This window comes from Phalaenopsis equestris, unplaced genomic scaffold, assembly GCF_001263595.1.
Source record: "Phalaenopsis equestris unplaced genomic scaffold, ASM126359v1 Scaffold000006, whole genome shotgun sequence".
NCBI lineage: Eukaryota > Viridiplantae > Streptophyta > Magnoliopsida > Asparagales > Orchidaceae > Phalaenopsis > Phalaenopsis equestris.
The window spans coordinates 942,261-959,147 of NW_018164448.1; the positions used below are offsets into that span (position 1 = coordinate 942,261).

The window sequence follows — 16,887 nt, forward strand, 5'->3', positions numbered from 1 at the left end:
GCAGTGGCAGGAGGGGGGGGGGGGGGGGGGGGGGGGGCAACATACACAAAAACAACAACATGGGGGTTATCCAGTCGTGGACAAAATTCAGACAATTGCTGGGGGCTTGTTGCTGATCGATCAAGTACTTATCACTGCAACTGGTGAACCAGTGTAGAAGCAATTACGCCTCGAGCCTATTGCTTTTGATAATTTTGATTTGGAAGGAGTCAAACTCCCCCACTAATACCCTCTCGTCATCAGTTTAAAAAGTGGCGAACCCTGCTACAACGTAAAGATGATGCTGATCGACAATGAGAGCTCTGTCAATGTTCTATTTTACTCTACTTTCCATAGTTTGAGGCTGACAAGGGAAAAACTTCAACCTGCATCCGGGCCATTATACAGTTTTGATAATCAACCATTAAATATCGAAGGAAAAATAAATCTCCCAATTTTCGTGGGAGATTTTCTTCAACAGATAACTCACTCAAATTAGTTGATAGCCATCAACTTAGAATCATCATACAATGCCATCTTCGGGAGACCCCTACAATTCATCTTTGGCATTGTGACTTCTATGCCAAACCTGAATTTCAAGTTCCCAATTCCAGCAGGGATCGACGTCGTACAAGAGGACCAACATATAGCACAATCATGTTGCCTCAGGCAAGCCCAATCACTCGCATCAGTGACACTTAGCATCGTGAACTTTGATCTTCGAGATGAAGATGTATCTCAACTGACATCTCCCTGAAAGACTTGATCCATGTCCCGCTCTCCGATGAACACCCCTCACGAATGATGTAGCTTGATTCCCTACTCTTTGATGAGCAGAGGTCAACATATGTAGATCTCCTCCAGAGGAACCATCACATTTTTGCATGGACCCTGGCCGACTTGCCCCTAGAGTAATCATGCACTCTTTAAGGGTAGATCTAACCTTTAAATCGATTGTCCAGAAGAAGCATAACTTTGCCCCATATTGCTTACAAGTCATTGAACAGTAAGTCAAAAAGCTTATGGAGGCAAAATTCATACGAGAGGTGACCTCGCGTGGTTGGCCAATATCATCATGGTTAAAAAGGCTAGCGATGCATAGAGGATGTGCGTAGACTAGACCGAGCTCAATAAGGCTGGTTCGATAGTCAACTATTTTAATAAATTTTTTAATAAAGTTTCTGAAAATACGTTCGACCTTAGTAATCTTAATATCATTCATAATAATAAAATATTTTATTTTTACCGTCGCATTAGTAAAAAAAATATTGATGAGGCATGGAAGAAAACAGTGGGTGAAAAATCTGTAAGAGCTGATGATGTTTCAATTGAAGTGTAGAAATATTTAAAAGATTTGAGAGTTTATTGACTTACTAAACTCTTTAATATTGTTTTAAAAACTCAAAAGATACCTAATGGGTGGAGAAAGTGTATTTTGGTCCCCATTTTTAAGAATAAAAGGGATGTCCTAGAGTGTGCAAATTATAGAGGAATTAAGTTCATGTGTCTAACTTTAAAACTATGGGAGAGAGTAGTTGAACATATATTAAGACATGCTACAAATATTTCTCATAATCAGTTTGGATTTATGCTAGTTAGGCCTACGATGGTAGCTATACATTTATTTAGAGGTTTGATGGAGAAGTACAAAGAAAATACGGAGGATCTACGTATGTTTTTTATTTTTTTAGAAAAAAACTTACGATAACATTCCAAGAGAAGTCATTTGGAGAATTCTAAAGAAGAAAGATGTTGATATGATTTATATTCAATTCAATTAAAAATATGTATACTAGAGCTGTTACTTGTGTTCAAACATGAGAAGGATTGACCAAGTTTTTTCCTTTTTCAGTTGGATTACATCAGGGATTAGCTTTAAGCCCATATCTTTTTTATTTTAGTTATGGATGCTCTTATTGGACATTTACAGGAAAATGTGCCTTGGTTTATGTTTTTTGCTGGTGATATCCATTTTGTGGATAATACTAGAGAAAATGTTCAAGAAAAACTTGTATGGAGGTCTGCATTGGAGTCTAAAGGCCTTCGTTTGAGTAGAACTAAAACCGAATACATGGAATGTAACTTCATTAGTAGTAGCTCTAGTTTCAGAGTTGTAACTATGGGTGATCAAATCTTTAAAGGTGTGAACGTCTTAGATATCTCGGGTTTATTGTTCAAAGTGATGGTGATATAGATGGGGATGCTATTAGTAGAACTCAAGTTGGTTGTTTGAAGTGGAGGAATGCGTTGGGCCTATTGTGTGATAGAAAAGTCCCGCTTAGATTGAAAGGAAAATTTTATAAGATGGTGGTGAGACCTGCAATGCTTTACGGCGCAAAATGTTGACCTTTAAAAGAGAAGCATAAATCAAATCAAAGTTAAGTGTTAAGTGTTGTTGAGATGAGAATGCTTAGGTGGATAGGTGGCTTGACAGTTAGCGACAAAATGCGAAATGAATAGATCCGGATAGGGTTGGTGTAGCTCAAGTGGCGGCCAAGCTTAAAGAGAGGCGTCTTAGATGATTTGCTCACATTAAATATCGACAATCTAATGATCTGGTTAGGAGCGTAGATGTTTTAGATTCGACTTATGTTAAGAAAGACAGAGGTAGACCTAAAAGATTGGGGCATATTGTATAAAAATGATCTTAATTTATTAGAATTATATGAAAATATGACACTCAATATGATGCTATGGAGAAAAAAGATTAATGTAGCCGGCCCCTGGGATAATGGCTTGTTGTTGTTGTAAGTTTATCAAGTCATGAATTGAGAGGACGTTAATGCTCATTTTGTTATGAAAACATTTTTTCCTTCATTCAATTCTTTTGAACATGAGCCAATACATTATATGTATACATTATTTTCAACCATCTAAATTGTCAGCTGGTACCAGTTTAATACTTCAATATTAGTTTTCAATACTATCTTTGCCTTTGCGGTTTTTAAAATTTCTCACCTTATTAATTCTGCTGCTAATGTGAGTATTGTGATTTTGGCTCTTTCTGGTTCAAATTAAATTTGCTTTTTTTTTAATCTGGTTTTTATAAATCCTATTCTAATAGGATTTAGTAAACCCTCATTCTTAAAACCAATTGGCTATTTGGTTACCCAATCCTTAAAACCAATTAAATCTCATAGCTCAATTTAAAACTCTCAAACTCATTCGCCCATCAATTTGAATTCGAACAATTCTATATCTTAACTATGGAACAAATTCATTTCAAGTTACATGAAATTACATTTTCTCATCATTTTATAATGTTGGGTCATCAGAACTCAGGCATAATAATTATTAGGGCCATTTACATACACACCACACAAATCCTCTGTATTTACATATCTAACACTAAAATTGTCACATTGCATACATAGCACTCAAATCTATAACATCACATAAAAAAAATACCACTGTTGCTTATCTTTTAAAAGTGAAATACACCTTTTCATGTACAGGTTTATGACAACAGTTGTTATAAATGTAAATATATAACATTATATGTTAACCGTGTAAACGCATATGAATTTTGTGGAATACATATAAATTTTCCAAATTATTTTTATATTGAAACCACTCTTTAGAGCTAATAATCTCCCATACCTCTGCGCTTTTTCATGTTCTAATACATGTCAGACTGGAACTGGCTTCATCAAGATGGAGAAAGCAAATGAAAATTCTTTCAACCTGACTCCAGAGTCAACTACATCTTTCGGCCACATTTCTGGCCATGGGAATCCTGCAACAAATGAATGGATTCCTTCTGCTGATGTGGTATTCAAAATTTATTTATTTAGCGGGCTTAGAAAGGATCACATTTCATTATCAAATTAGTTGTTGGAGCACAAATTTTTTTTTTAAGCAAATGCACCCCCATAAGGGGCGCGCATGTGAAGGAGATGCGCTCCCCTTGGGGGAGTTTACACTCCAAAGTTTTCTAATTTTATTATATATAATATTATTATTAATATATAATATATAAAATATTATTATAAATATTAGGCAAAATTTTTAAAAGGTCCCCATAAAAAAAAATAAATAAATTGAGAAGTGGCAAACGTGTCCGTCGAGTGGCGTGTATATGATACCGCCCCCAAGGGGGGCGCGTATCAACCATACGAGCCTCCCCCTGGGCGTGCATGCTGCTTCTCAAAATTTTTTTATGGGGAGCTCCTTCCCCTAAATCTACTATTATAGGAGCTCCTTTTAAAAATTTCGCCCGCTTATTATTACCTCTTCTTTTTGAGTAAAAACTGAAACACAGGATTTCACTTATTGTTGTAAGGTATTTCCAGTTTCTCACAAGCCTAAGAGGAGTGACGTGTGATATTCTTGCAGACAATGAATTAGCTATTAACTCTACTTTCTGCTCATCGAAGAACAATATAAGCTTGCATGTAATATTCTCATAATTGCGAGCTCACGAGCTTATTGGAAGTCAATATCTATTTTTGAAAGGTTTGTAGAATGGCTCTGAGGTGCTTGTTTTATTATTTAATTGTTCTTTTTTTATTTGCAGCCTAACGAAGCTTATGAATTTCCTGTTTATAACTGTGAATCATTTGGTCTGTTTGGAAGATTTTTATGAATATAAGTTTTGTTGAGAAATTAGGGCGAAGAAAAATAAGAATCGACATAAATCCAAAAGAGCATAAAGAGATTTAGGAGTTTCGGCAAAGATGCCTACATCCTCGGGAGGAAAGCGGCGACCTCCTTTTCAATATTCAGAAAAGAGCATAGAATACAAGATTTAGAATCTCAGAGACTCAGTATAATATGTAATTACTTAAATTATCCCCGTACTAAATCGTGAGGTGTTGCCTCTGCACCCCTAACCTACATAATGAAACTCCCCCGATTGGACAAATCCTTCCGCTACACTTCGCTCGTGGGCTCCGCTCCGCTCCAGCATCTGTCTCATTTATGGTATATGAGCCATACATAACAAATCTCCACTTTAGCGAACATCCAGCCCCTTAGGAGAAATACATATGCCCGATAAATCTCCACTTTGGCGAATATTCAACCCCTTAGAAGAAATACATATGTCTAACAAATTTCCACCTTGACGAATATCCAGCTCCTTAGGAGAACATACATCATGGAGTTCCTTATGCATCAATGTGGGTTGGGCCACCACGCTTCCGCTGCGCCCTCGCTGATCCCCCCAATCCACTAAATTTCAAGAGAAACAATTCTTCAATTCCAAGAGACATCTCTTCATTCTAAGAGACTCCAAATTTTGGTATTATGAGCCATGCCTAACAAATCTCAACCTTGGCGAATATCCAACCCTTTTAGGAAAAATGCATATACCTAACAAATCTCCACCTTGGCGAATATTCAGCCCTTTAGGAGAAATATATCATGAAGTTTTTTCTGTACCAATGTGGGTTGGGCCCTTTTATATAATCCCTTAATTAAAATTCTTTAATTAAGTTTCTCTTAATTAAGTTTCCAAGAAAAAAAAGAATTTCTCTTAATTATGTTTCCAAAGGAATTTCCCTTAATTAAATTTTCTTTAATTAGACTTTTCCAGAAATTTTTTTCCTTAGACTTCAAAGAAAAGCTCCGCCTCGACTTTCGAGAAAAGCTCCTCTTTCCTTTTAAGCTTCGCTTTCCTTTTAAGCTTCGCTTTCCTTTTAAGCTCCGCTTTCATTCTCACAAAGGCTCTGCATCTGCTTTGTAGAAAAGCTCCTTTCCAGAAAATCTCCTTCCGGAAAAGCTCCTTTCCTCTTCTGGCTCCATTTCCTATTTCGGCTCCAGCGATTCACGCGAACCCCTTCCTGCGCAACTGCTTCCTCCTGCGTGGAAACCACCATCGCGAATTGTTCGTTGTCGAATTCGCTGAACTCGCGGGATTCGCGAAAACCGCCGCCGCGAACTGTTCCTCCGCGCCCGAACCTGCGAACGCCTTCTCCCGCGATTCGCAAACTACTGCTCCTGTCTGCTGCGATTCGCGCACTTCTTCGTCCGATTGCCTGCGAACTCCTGCGTTGTGCGAACTCTGGCAACCTTGTCGCGCTGAACTGCTCTGCGAGCGACTCTTCCTGCGCTGAATTGCCGAACGCCCTCTCTGCCGATTCGAACTACTATCGTGATTCGCTAATCGAACCCTCGCAAAACTTCGTCGAAGCCGAACTCTGAACTTCGCTTTCGATCTGGAGCCCAAATTGTTCAAACACTAGCCAAACTCCTTGACCAAAATCTTCTTTATTCCTGCGCTACTCATAATTTTCTTCACTGCTCTCGAACATCTCTCTGATACCACTTGTTGAAAGATTAGGGCCAAGAAAAATAAGAATCGACACAAATCTAGAAGAGCACACATTGATTTACGTGGTTTGACAAAGATGCCTACATCCTCAGGAGCAGAGTCGCGACCTCCTTTTCAATATTCAGAAAATAGTACAAAATACAAGATTCAAAATCTCAGAGACTTACCCAGGGTTACAAACATGACATATATATAACCCTATAACACAATATGTAATTACTTAAATTACCCATGTACTAAACCGTGGGGGGTTGGCCCTGCACCCTAAACCCACATAATGAAACTCCCCTGATTGGACAGATCATTCCGCTCTACTTCGCTCGTGGGCTCCGCTCCGCTCCAACATCTGTCTCATTTATGATATATGAGTCATACATAACAAATCTCTACATTGGCGAATATCCAGCCCCTTAAGAGAAATACATATGCCCGACAAATCTCCATCTTGGCGAATATTGAGCCCCTTAGAAGAAATGCATATGCCTAACAAATCTCCACCTTGACGGATATTCAGCTCTTTAGGACAAAATACATCATGGAGTTCCTTATGCACCAATGTGGGTTGGACCACCACGCTTCTGCTGCGCTCTCGTTGATCCCCCCAACCCACTAAATTCCAAGTGACAACTCTTAAATTCCAAGAGACATCTCTTCATTCCAAGAGACTCCAAATTCTGGTATTATGAGCCATACCTAACAAGTTTGTTAGATTTAATTTCACATTGTGCTATAATATAATGCAAATCTGTTTAAGAAAAAAGAGAATTAATTAAGATTCACTAATCTTGCTCCATCTCTTTAATGACATGTAACCCTAGTTCCTGCTAGAGCAATCTCATACTAAGGTTCAATTACAGCATCATGTTGGATTTTTAACTCTAGAATTGTTAGTCCTTGAATTAATCCTAAGAAATCCTTAACAGCTTGTTGTATTTGTGTAGCACTCGCTATGAAATTTATTGAATGTATGTTTGACTTGGATTCTCTTGCCATACATAGAAGTTGGGAAAGATTAAATCCAGGGTTAGCCGATGAGAGCAAACTCAGGGGGTGTTCAGCTGCACTCAGGATTTATAATAGAATTTAGTAAACCCGGTAAGTCCTGATTTATCAAATTCATGTACTGTTAAATTTAAAATAATGTTTGATTCAATTGAGGTTAGATCCATTTAAAATTGTTAGATATGTTTGGCATTTTATTTCAGGTTCTTGTAGTCACGACTTTCTTTTCAAGTTAAATCCATTAGATCTATCAAATAGTTGAATTTAATCCGGATTTACATTAAAAAATACATGGAAGCAATTGAAGAATGGATTTAACGAGGTGCTAGGTTTAACTATAAACTATATATTTGCACTTATTACAATCAAATCATTGATACAAAATAGAAAAATGTTGTTGATGTTATTATAAAAGATGGTAATTTGGTGTTAGATTTATAAATGAGACATTTACATACCACACAATTTGTATATATTTACATATCTAACTTTTAAACTTTCATATTTACCTACACAGCACTTAAATTGTTGGCGTCACATCAAAAATATCACTATCACTTGGTTGCATAGGTTTTTAATACCAAAGAGTAGCAAATATAAATGCCAATTTTAGATGGTAGATATGTAAATGCATAAGAGTTGTGTGGTATATATGTAAATTTTCCTTCATAAATATACAAAATCTAAGATTATGTGAGAAATTTCTTACATTTAAATTTATATTTACAATTAATTTGATTAAAAAACTTTCATATGTATTTGTATAAATATATCATATTTGTTAATTTTTTTTAATTTTTTTAAGTAGAAAAACAGACACCAATTAATGAAAAAAATGAACCTAGCATTTTTTTAATGACGGTTTAAATGGGCAAGAGAGATTTGAGCACCCGATTTAATTGTCACGAACAAAATGATAATTAGAGTTTAACTTAACTAAATAAATAGACTAATGACTCGTTATCTTAGGAGCAAGTGAAACCAACAAGATATGATTCGACTATAATAATGCTGACCTTAGGCAGACCGATAATGAAAAATCTCAAGGGCATTATCAAAATTTAATAATATAACTTCTATTTATTATAAATATGAGAACAATAATGTGTAAAGAGGACTTCTTAAAAACAATTACAAGTGAATTACTAGTATTATTCCGCTAAAACAACCCTGTTTACCTATATCTCTCCCTCTCTCTGGCTTTATTTTTTGGGGGTGATTTATAAATAGATTTGGCTTCAATGCATATTTTCTATGAAATTTAACAAAAATTCTTATATGTATATATTGATATTCATACATACAACCTAATTCTTGTGCTCATGAAAATAATATTCCATTTTAAAAGTTTATTATTGATGATATTTTTTATATAATATTAAAAGTTTAATTGTCATAAAAAATATTAAAATCTAAATATTGAATAAATAGATACAAAAAATTATGTATTATTAATATAAATCTAAAATACAAAAAAAAAGGGTTAAAAGTTAAAATCATAATTATCGAAATCGAATCTCACGAAGGTCCGGATCCAAATTAACATCAAAACCCAAATCAAAATTCTTTATGGAATCGCGGGCTCCATTAATTTCCTTCATCATCACGTTATTCACGTATTGTTCCCCACCGCGGCCGACCGAACGATGGAGCCAACGAACTACAGTGTAGGTGGCCTCGGATTCCTCCATATTTTTCGGGAGTTGCTTTACCCTCTTCCTTCGATCTCTCTCTGAGGAATGAAAAATTATTAGGTACGTTCACCTGAGGAATGAAACTTCTCAAGCCTGTAACTGTTTCGGCTCGATTCCAATCTCTTTTAGTTTTTTTCGGATCGGCTTGCCTCTGTATTCTGCGTGGAGGATTTTGTTGACCTTCTCTGGTTTTTTTTCTACGGAAATTGGTATTGTAGATTATGGGGCTGGAAGACTTATTGTTCTGTTTGCTTGGTTTTGAATTCGCTAACAATTGTTTTTGTGATCGGATGCTGGCAAGATGCTTGATGTATCGGTGATGCTTCATATTGAGGAATCTGCCTTCTGCAAGAGGGGTTTAGATGGAGCTTTGTTTTTCTTAGATCTCGCTGGAGAATAGTTTGATTGATCCCATGTCTTCATTCACTCATCCGGTTGATTCTGGAGAATCCGAGCAGAGTCTTTTGAGTCGAAGGCAATCCGGTAGGAAGTTTTTTCTGTGAATGATAGCTTAGCATGACGTTGTTTTGATTGAAGGAAAATTAAGGAAATGATGTTTAACTGCAGCGATTTTCTGTTTGATATTATGAATCTATAACCAGTGATTTGATCTTTTCTTTTCTTTTTTTCATTTCTTTTGACTCCAGTTGCCAGGATCCAAACATGGCCTTTTTGTGTGGGCATATTGTGATGTTTTTCAAGATTTATAGTATTGATTCTCAATTCATTGACGCTTTACCCCACTTCTTTCAGTTAAAAACCTGAATCATACTCAGATGACAAGTTTATGAGATCTTTATGAAATACAATTGCTTCAAACGTATTGCTCTTTGTAATGTGCTTCTGCTTATTAGCTAGAGGTCAATTTAAGGTGGCAGTGTATGTTAAAATTCAGGATGTTTTGCCTTAAAAAGAATGGATTTACATATTTAACACCTATGCTTTGATTTTTATATTTATAGCACTTTTTCTATGCATGAAAAATATGTATTTTACTTTTTAGAAGTTAGTTATAGCGATATTTGTGAAAAATTTGAGTGTCATAAACCTAAGATCAAAGTTTGGGTGTCAGATATGTAAATATTAGATATGTAAATAGATTGGAATTGCGTGGTATGCATATAATTGCTCCCAAAAAAGACTATTAAAAATATTGACAAATGCTTAGTTTAATACAAATCAATCTTGTGGGTTATCAAATTGAGTCCTAGCACTGATTTGTTCAGTAAGAAACAGTAATGTGTATCATGGTTGAAATACATAAAACTTTGATGACATGAGTCAATAATCTGCTGGTATTCTAGGATAACATTTATTTTGACCACCTCTTTACGCAGTTTATTTATGGATTATTTACATACTTTGATCTTCATAATATTTGAAAGTTTTGCTGTTCAATGCTCTTTTTTGGCATGTAAAATATTTATATTTTGATTCTCACAAAAAATCTATGCTCTTCAACAAAAAACATGCATGCTTGTTGTAAACTTTTTTCATGGATGGATTTAAAGGAGAAAGGGTGAGGCATCTTGGTTATTCCTAGTTGAAGTTTGTTGCAATTTTCTTTTAGCTTATGTATTTTTAAATAATTATCAAAATAAAGTGGTTGGCTTCAGATCCGTCTAGTGGCTTTACAAGAAGACCTATTGAAATTTACATCCTAAATTTTGAAACCCTTACACACTTAGAAAATGTAATGTTTTTTTTTTTAATGATTTATTCCCTGCTTGCCAAGAAGAGTAACTCATTCGAAAGCAAATGATTTCTGCTCTCAACATGTAAGTCAAAGTGGTAGTTTTTATTCTTAATGACTAAAGTAGAGTAAAAGGAATCATGATTAACTAGTGATTAAGATTTTCAAAATATCTGACAAGACGTTATCAGAATCATTTTATTCATGACTTGATAATTTTATACTTGGATGAAGCCAAGTTATATCACCTGTGTCAAATACAAACAACAAAAAAGCTTTATCCCACTAAGTTGGGTATGTTACATGACTCCTTTTTCTCCATCATGTCTTATTTAGTGTCATATATTCATTTAATTTTAATAAATTTAGATAACTTCTTAGACAACTTGCCCAAGTCTTTCTAAATCTACCTCTAGCTTTAAGTCCAATATAAAACATCTACTCTCCTAACTCGGTGATCTAATAGTTGACGTTTAATCCGACCAAACCATCTAAGGTGATTCTCTCTAATCTTGTTTGTCATTGGAGTTACCCCAACCCTTTCACGGATATATTCATTTCGCATTTTGTCTCTAAGTGTAAAGCCACTCATCCACCCGAGCAATCTTATCTCAACAAGACTTAACTTAATTTTATGCTTCTCTTTTATAGGCCAACATTCTGCACTGCTACACCATAAAACATCGCAAGTCTCACCGTCATCTTATAAAATCTACCTTTAAGTTTAAGCGATAATTTTTTATCGCACAATAGGCCATATGCATTCCCTTACTTCAACCTTCTAACTTGAATTTTACTAATAACATCCCCATCTCTATCACCATCATTTTGAACAATAAACCTGGGATATCTAAAACGTTTACTTCTTTTAATAATTTGATAACTCATTGCTATAACCCCGCCATTAGATCTACTACTACTATAATTACATTCTATATATTCAGTTTTAGATCTACTAAAACGAAAGCCTTTAGACTTTAAAGTTGACCTCAATAATTCAAGTTTTTTCTGAACTCTCTCTCTCTAATCTTACCCACAAGAAGGATATCATTAGCAAAAATCATATGCCAAAATGCATCCTCCTATAAATGTCCCATAAGAACATTCATAACCAAAGCAAAAAGATATTAGCTTAAAGCCGATCTATGATGTAAACCAACTGAAGTAGGAAAGTACTTGATCAATTCCCTTGTATTCTAGCACAAGTAACAACTCTAGTATACATATATTTAATGACTTGAATGTAAGCAATATCAATACTTTTCTTTTCTATAACTCTTCAAAGTATTTTTTTTTATTGAAATCTCATCATAATTTTTTTCTAAATCGACAAAAATTATATATAGAACCCCCTTATTCTCTTTGTACTCCTCCATCAAATCTCACAATAAATGTATAGCTTCCATAGTAGACTTGCCCGACATGAATCCAAATTTATTTTGAGAAATTTTTGTTTCACGTCATAAGATGTGGTCAATTACTTTCTCTCTAATTTTAATGTATAACACATAAACTTAAATTCCTCTATAATTTGCACACTCTTCTGCATCCCATTTATTCTTAAAAATAAGAACCAATAGAGTCTTTCTCCCCTCATCACACATCTTTTTAGCTTTTAAAATAACATTAAAAAAATTTATTATGCCAAAAAATTCCTAAATCTCCTAAACATTTTCACACTTTTATTGAAATGCCATCAAATTTTACTGATTTTTCATGTTTCATTCATTATCTTTAAAGCCTCCTCAACTACGGTTTTACTGTTGCGACAGTAGAAATAAAAATTATTGTTATTATTTACAATATTAAGATCATGAAAGTTGATCGTATTTTTACAAACTTCATTGAAATGTTCAAAATATCGAACTCACATATGTTGAATATCCTCATGTAAGAAAAATACTTTTTAATTTTCATTTTTCATAAACTTTACTTGAATTGAATTATTATTTTTGTTATCATTTTGTTTGACTAGTTTATATATGTATCTTTCGTTATTTTTAGTTTCTAATATAATATAAATATCATTAAAAACAAAATTATTATTATCACAAATTTTTCTCTTAAACTCCCTACAATTTTTTCTAATTCTCTAAGCTCTTATATCTAAACCAGTTTTTATACAAAATAAAAATGAAAATTTTGTATCATTTGTTAATACAATTTTCGAGCATGATTTTTATTTTTTAACCATGACTTGTATTTAAAATTACTTTCATGGTCATTTTCCGAATCTTGTAGCCCAACCACAAGTGATACTTGGGATGGGTGGACCTTAGCTGGGTTGAGTGATCACGGGGTATGGCCAGGTAGCCATCACTTCTGTTTCTTTCTTCAGAGAGGATATAAGTGAAAGGGAAAAGCATTATAACTGCATATTAATTTATAAAGGATGAAAATCTAAGGTTCTTACTGAGAGAAACTTTAGCAAAGAACCCTACTCATTTTTCCATATAATGTGAGGGGCCGTGTTGGCTGATTTCTTAAACTAGCATAATCTATGTGGATTTAAACATATTTATAGTTTAAGTTTAATGTTATTATAGAAAAAAAAGCATTTTGGAAAGTCTTACTAAAATTATACTCCGATTTTGATGGACAGAATGAGCATTATATCTATCAGGATACCCATAGAAACAGTATGTTTTTTTATACCTGAAGGCATCACATTCTTTAGTTACTATGTTTCCTAGCAATATCAGCACTAGTTCCTGGATCATATCATTATTGCTCATTACTTTAACAGTATGTTTTAGCATTGTCTTGAACTGTTAATTTAAAATCATCTCGAAAATTTATTGAGGGCATTTACATACATAACTCACAATTCTTATGTATTTTCATATTTCAGACCTGTACTTTCCCTATTTACACACATAGCACTCCAATTTTTAATATCACATCAAATAAAGCACTGTTACCACTTTTTAAATGTGAAATATATATTTTCACACTAAGGTTTAATGCTATGTATGTAAATATGAGAGTTTAGGTCCGAGATATGTAAATACATAAAAATTGCGTGCTACATACATAAATTTTTTAATTTATTATTATTATTATTTTTTGCATCATCATCATCATCCTAACTTTCTGATATTCAAATTCTCCTACAGAAATGGGAAGTCAATATGCCGTGGAATCTGGTATCTTTATGTCATCATTTACGGCGACTGTCTTCGTTGCTGCACTTGCGACCACCGGACTTTTGATACTAACTCTGCTGATTGCACTCACTGTGATGTTAAAGTCCTGCCAGAGTACTAATTCTGGAATTTTGGAACAAGTTAAGAAAATTAATCAACATGATTGTTGTAATTTTTATATCCTTCATGCTGAGCTAAACAACTTGGAAGTAAATGAACTTCCATTAAAATGTAAGTTGCAAGCTCATCAATACAGTAAGAGACAATACCTAAAAGATTTGAATACTTCAATCTGGTTTGTAGAGGACTACTTTGGTAGATTGACGCCAGATGATGATGGTTTGGATATAATATTGTTAGATGCAGATGACATGCTTTCCTTGACTGGCAACTTTAGCAGGATCAGTTCTCTCGATAAGTATAAATGGCATATGAGCTTTTAACTTGAGGGGCATTTACATACATACCACACAATTCTTATCCATTTACATTCTAACACCTAATTTTTTATTTATTTATTTTTTTACATTCAAACCACCCAAATCTTTTACATCACATCAAAAATACCACCAATTCAACTCTTAAAATGTGAAATACATCTATTCATGCATAGGTAAAGTGATATACACGAACAGGTTGAAGTTTAGGTGTTGGATATGCAAATACATAAGAATTGAGTGTTTTGTATGTAAATCTTCCTTAAATAATGTTTTTCTTTGTCATCTATGTTTCCTTAACTTAAATAAGCGCTTGCTTGTCAGGAATGAGCAGTTTGAAGACATAAAGCATCAGGCCTCCATTCTTCTTGTTAGAATGCACATTCAGCTCCGAGCGAGCGGTTGGTCTTTGTTTCTTTTTACAAGGGACGCTTCGAAGCACCGGAATACTAGGGAGAGCACTCTTACTTCTTTTGGTTGTATAGGATGGGCTTCATTGTTAATGAGGTAGTTTTGAACTCTTATGGTTAAAGGCCTAGCATATGTAGGTGTCTGAATAAAAAACGGGATACATTTACAGACTTGCCACATAATTTTTATAAACATATCTAATACCTAAATTTTCATATTTAGATGCTTAACACTCAAATCATTAATTAACATTACATGAAAAAAGTACTATCACTAACCTTTTAGAAGTGAAATATACATTTTCATGTGTAGATTTATGACACCAAAGTGTTGTGAATGTAAATATCCAATTTTAGGTGTTTTACTATAGGAAGTATGTGGTGTGTATATAAATTAAAAAAAAAAAAATCTGTTCATCCGGAGATGCTGGGGAGGTTTATGACATTTACTAGCCAATTTTTTTGGTATAAATCATGTTCACCATCCATCATTCATTTTTACTCCATCAAACTTTTTCTTTGTCATCATCATTAGTTTTTAGGGGCTGTTTGGTACCCGGATTTGAACAGGATTTAGGTTAATATTACAGTAAATCCTGCCAAAGAAACGAATGGTGGAAATTAAATCCGAATTTTGTTAAATCCAATTATTATGTAGATTTAACGGATTTAGCTTAGAAAGAAAGTGAGTGGAGTGAATTTATACCAACCAGGATAGACAAATTTAATGGATTTAACTTTAAATTAAACCAAACATTATTCTAGATTTATAACATTTGGGTTTGATAAATACATTTAAAATCCTATTTTAACTTCAATCCTAGTTGCAGAAACACCCCCTTATCTGGTTGACATTTTGTGCATTAGATTCAGTGCTCTGTTAATAATAGGTAGCATTATCATCACTTTTTATTTGTAATTAAAAGCTTAAACTAAAATATTCCCTTTATCTCCCTTTAATTGTTCTTGTTTTATAACAATTTTCCAAAGAAAGCAATGATTAATTTGGATTAATAGCCTTTTAATCATAATTGATCAGATACGATGATGAGATTCAAATGGAGGACTGGGAATATCTGTCCAGAAAAAGGCTGCAGTTGCATAATAAAGGATTTAGAATCCTTGGCTTGATCAGTAGCAGTCTGGATGCTTTCAGAGGTCCATCTTTAGGTAGGCGCAGCTTTAAGCTGCCGAACTTGCAATACTATATGAACTGGAGAATGCCTACACAACCTAATTGATGAATAATTTTTCCAGGCATGTTCTTAGGGAGGAATTTTATCACTTGTTTGATGTTTTTTTTTTTTTTGTATTTTTTTTTTAATTTATTTTTGTTAAATTTTTTAGTAATTGTGGTTTGAAGTGTAAATGTCGATTGTTTAATACATGCAATGCAAAAAATAGTGTTGGGTGAAATGTACAAAAGATTTGTTAAGCTATGTTGTTAGAAATGATGGAGGATAGTGATTAGTTGAACACATTTGAGTTTGCTATTATGCTATTCATTTTCTTTTGCTGGTGTGGGTATTTGCTGAGTTCGGTTGAGGCATTGGTTTTATTCAAGATGTGGTATCTGTTATGGTTTTATTTTTGGAAGAATTACATACTTACCATTCAATTCTTATGTATTTGCACATATATAACATCTAAACTTTAAGTTTCTTATGTATATTGCATGGAATGTTGTATTTAACATTTTTAAAGTTAAAGTGATTTTTGTTGTGACATTAGATATTTGGGGGATGGAATTGTAATAATAAAAGTTTAGGCGTTTGATATGTAAGAGACATTTATGTACATGCTACACAATTTGTAGATATTTAACCTGAACATTCATATTTCCGTACATAACTTTCAAATATTTAGCATCACATTAAAAATAGCACTATTATTATCTTTTTAAAAGTTAAATATATTGTTTTGTGCAGAAGCTAAATATGGATGTTTGGTTATGTAAATATATAAGAATTGTCTACCATGATTTTAAAAGTGAAATATGCTATTTGTGCATAAGTTAAATATGCGTGTTTGGTTATGTGAAGTTCGTAAGTGTGCCAAAATATAAATTTAAAAATTGATTTTCTCAATTGTGTAAAAATTAAATTGATGTGTTTTGAAGATTTTATAATGTACACATTCAACTGAGTTATGGACCTTGCAGACTTGGCGCTCCCTAACATATTTTTGAAGTTCAAACTGTCAATTGTGGCACCCTAATATATAAGAATGATTTCCTTGACCAATATACTTAG

General features: G+C 33.7%; 2 protein-coding genes across 6 annotated transcripts in view; both read left to right on the top strand.

The window, feature by feature from the left end:
• The window catches only part of LOC110018203, an 11,695-nt gene extending 7,204 nt beyond the window's left edge, over positions 1-4,491 (top strand). Inside the window, exons 3-4 of one of the 3 annotated variants that reach the window (XM_020715442.1) lie at positions 3,613-3,750; positions 4,272-4,491. In XM_020715442.1, coding sequence (XP_020571101.1) covers positions 3,613-3,750; positions 4,272-4,388 — 255 coding nt within the window. In that variant the 3' untranslated portion in view covers positions 4,389-4,491. Of the gene's footprint in view, positions 1-3,612; positions 3,843-4,261 lie in introns of those variants that run through there. The other 2 variants (XM_020715444.1, XM_020715443.1) reach the window with 2 other exon arrangements.
• Positions 4,492-8,847: 4,356 nt separating this feature from the next.
• LOC110018267 (uncharacterized protein At2g39920) lies at positions 8,848-16,113 on the top strand. 3 transcript variants are annotated; one of them, XM_020715536.1, is made up of 5 exons: positions 8,848-9,158; positions 9,251-9,432; positions 13,759-14,206; positions 14,550-14,732; positions 15,675-16,113. In XM_020715536.1, exons 2-5 carry the CDS (start codon positions 9,363-9,365, stop codon positions 15,874-15,876), a joined length of 903 nt encoding a protein of 300 aa, XP_020571195.1. In that variant the 5' UTR covers positions 8,848-9,158; positions 9,251-9,362; the 3' UTR covers positions 15,877-16,113. The 3 variants fall into 3 exon arrangements, with proteins under 3 accessions (XP_020571195.1, XP_020571194.1, XP_020571196.1); XM_020715535.1 differs by having other exon boundaries at positions 8,848-9,009; positions 9,168-9,432; XM_020715537.1 differs by having other exon boundaries at positions 8,848-9,009.
• Positions 16,114-16,887: the final 774 nt, after the last annotated feature.

Bases quoted from the DNA above. Each gene is read 5' to 3' on its own strand.
- LOC110018267 (XM_020715536.1), top strand. From the start codon at position 9,363: ATGTCTTCATTCACTCATCCGGTTGATTCTGGAGAATCCGAGCAGAGT. The intron at 14,207-14,549 runs GTATAAATGGCA...CTTGCTTGTCAG, and splicing joins AGGATCAGTTCTCTCGATAA to GAATGAGCAGTTTGAAGACA. The intron at 14,733-15,674 runs GTAGTTTTGAAC...ATAATTGATCAG, and splicing joins TGGGCTTCATTGTTAATGAG to ATACGATGATGAGATTCAAA.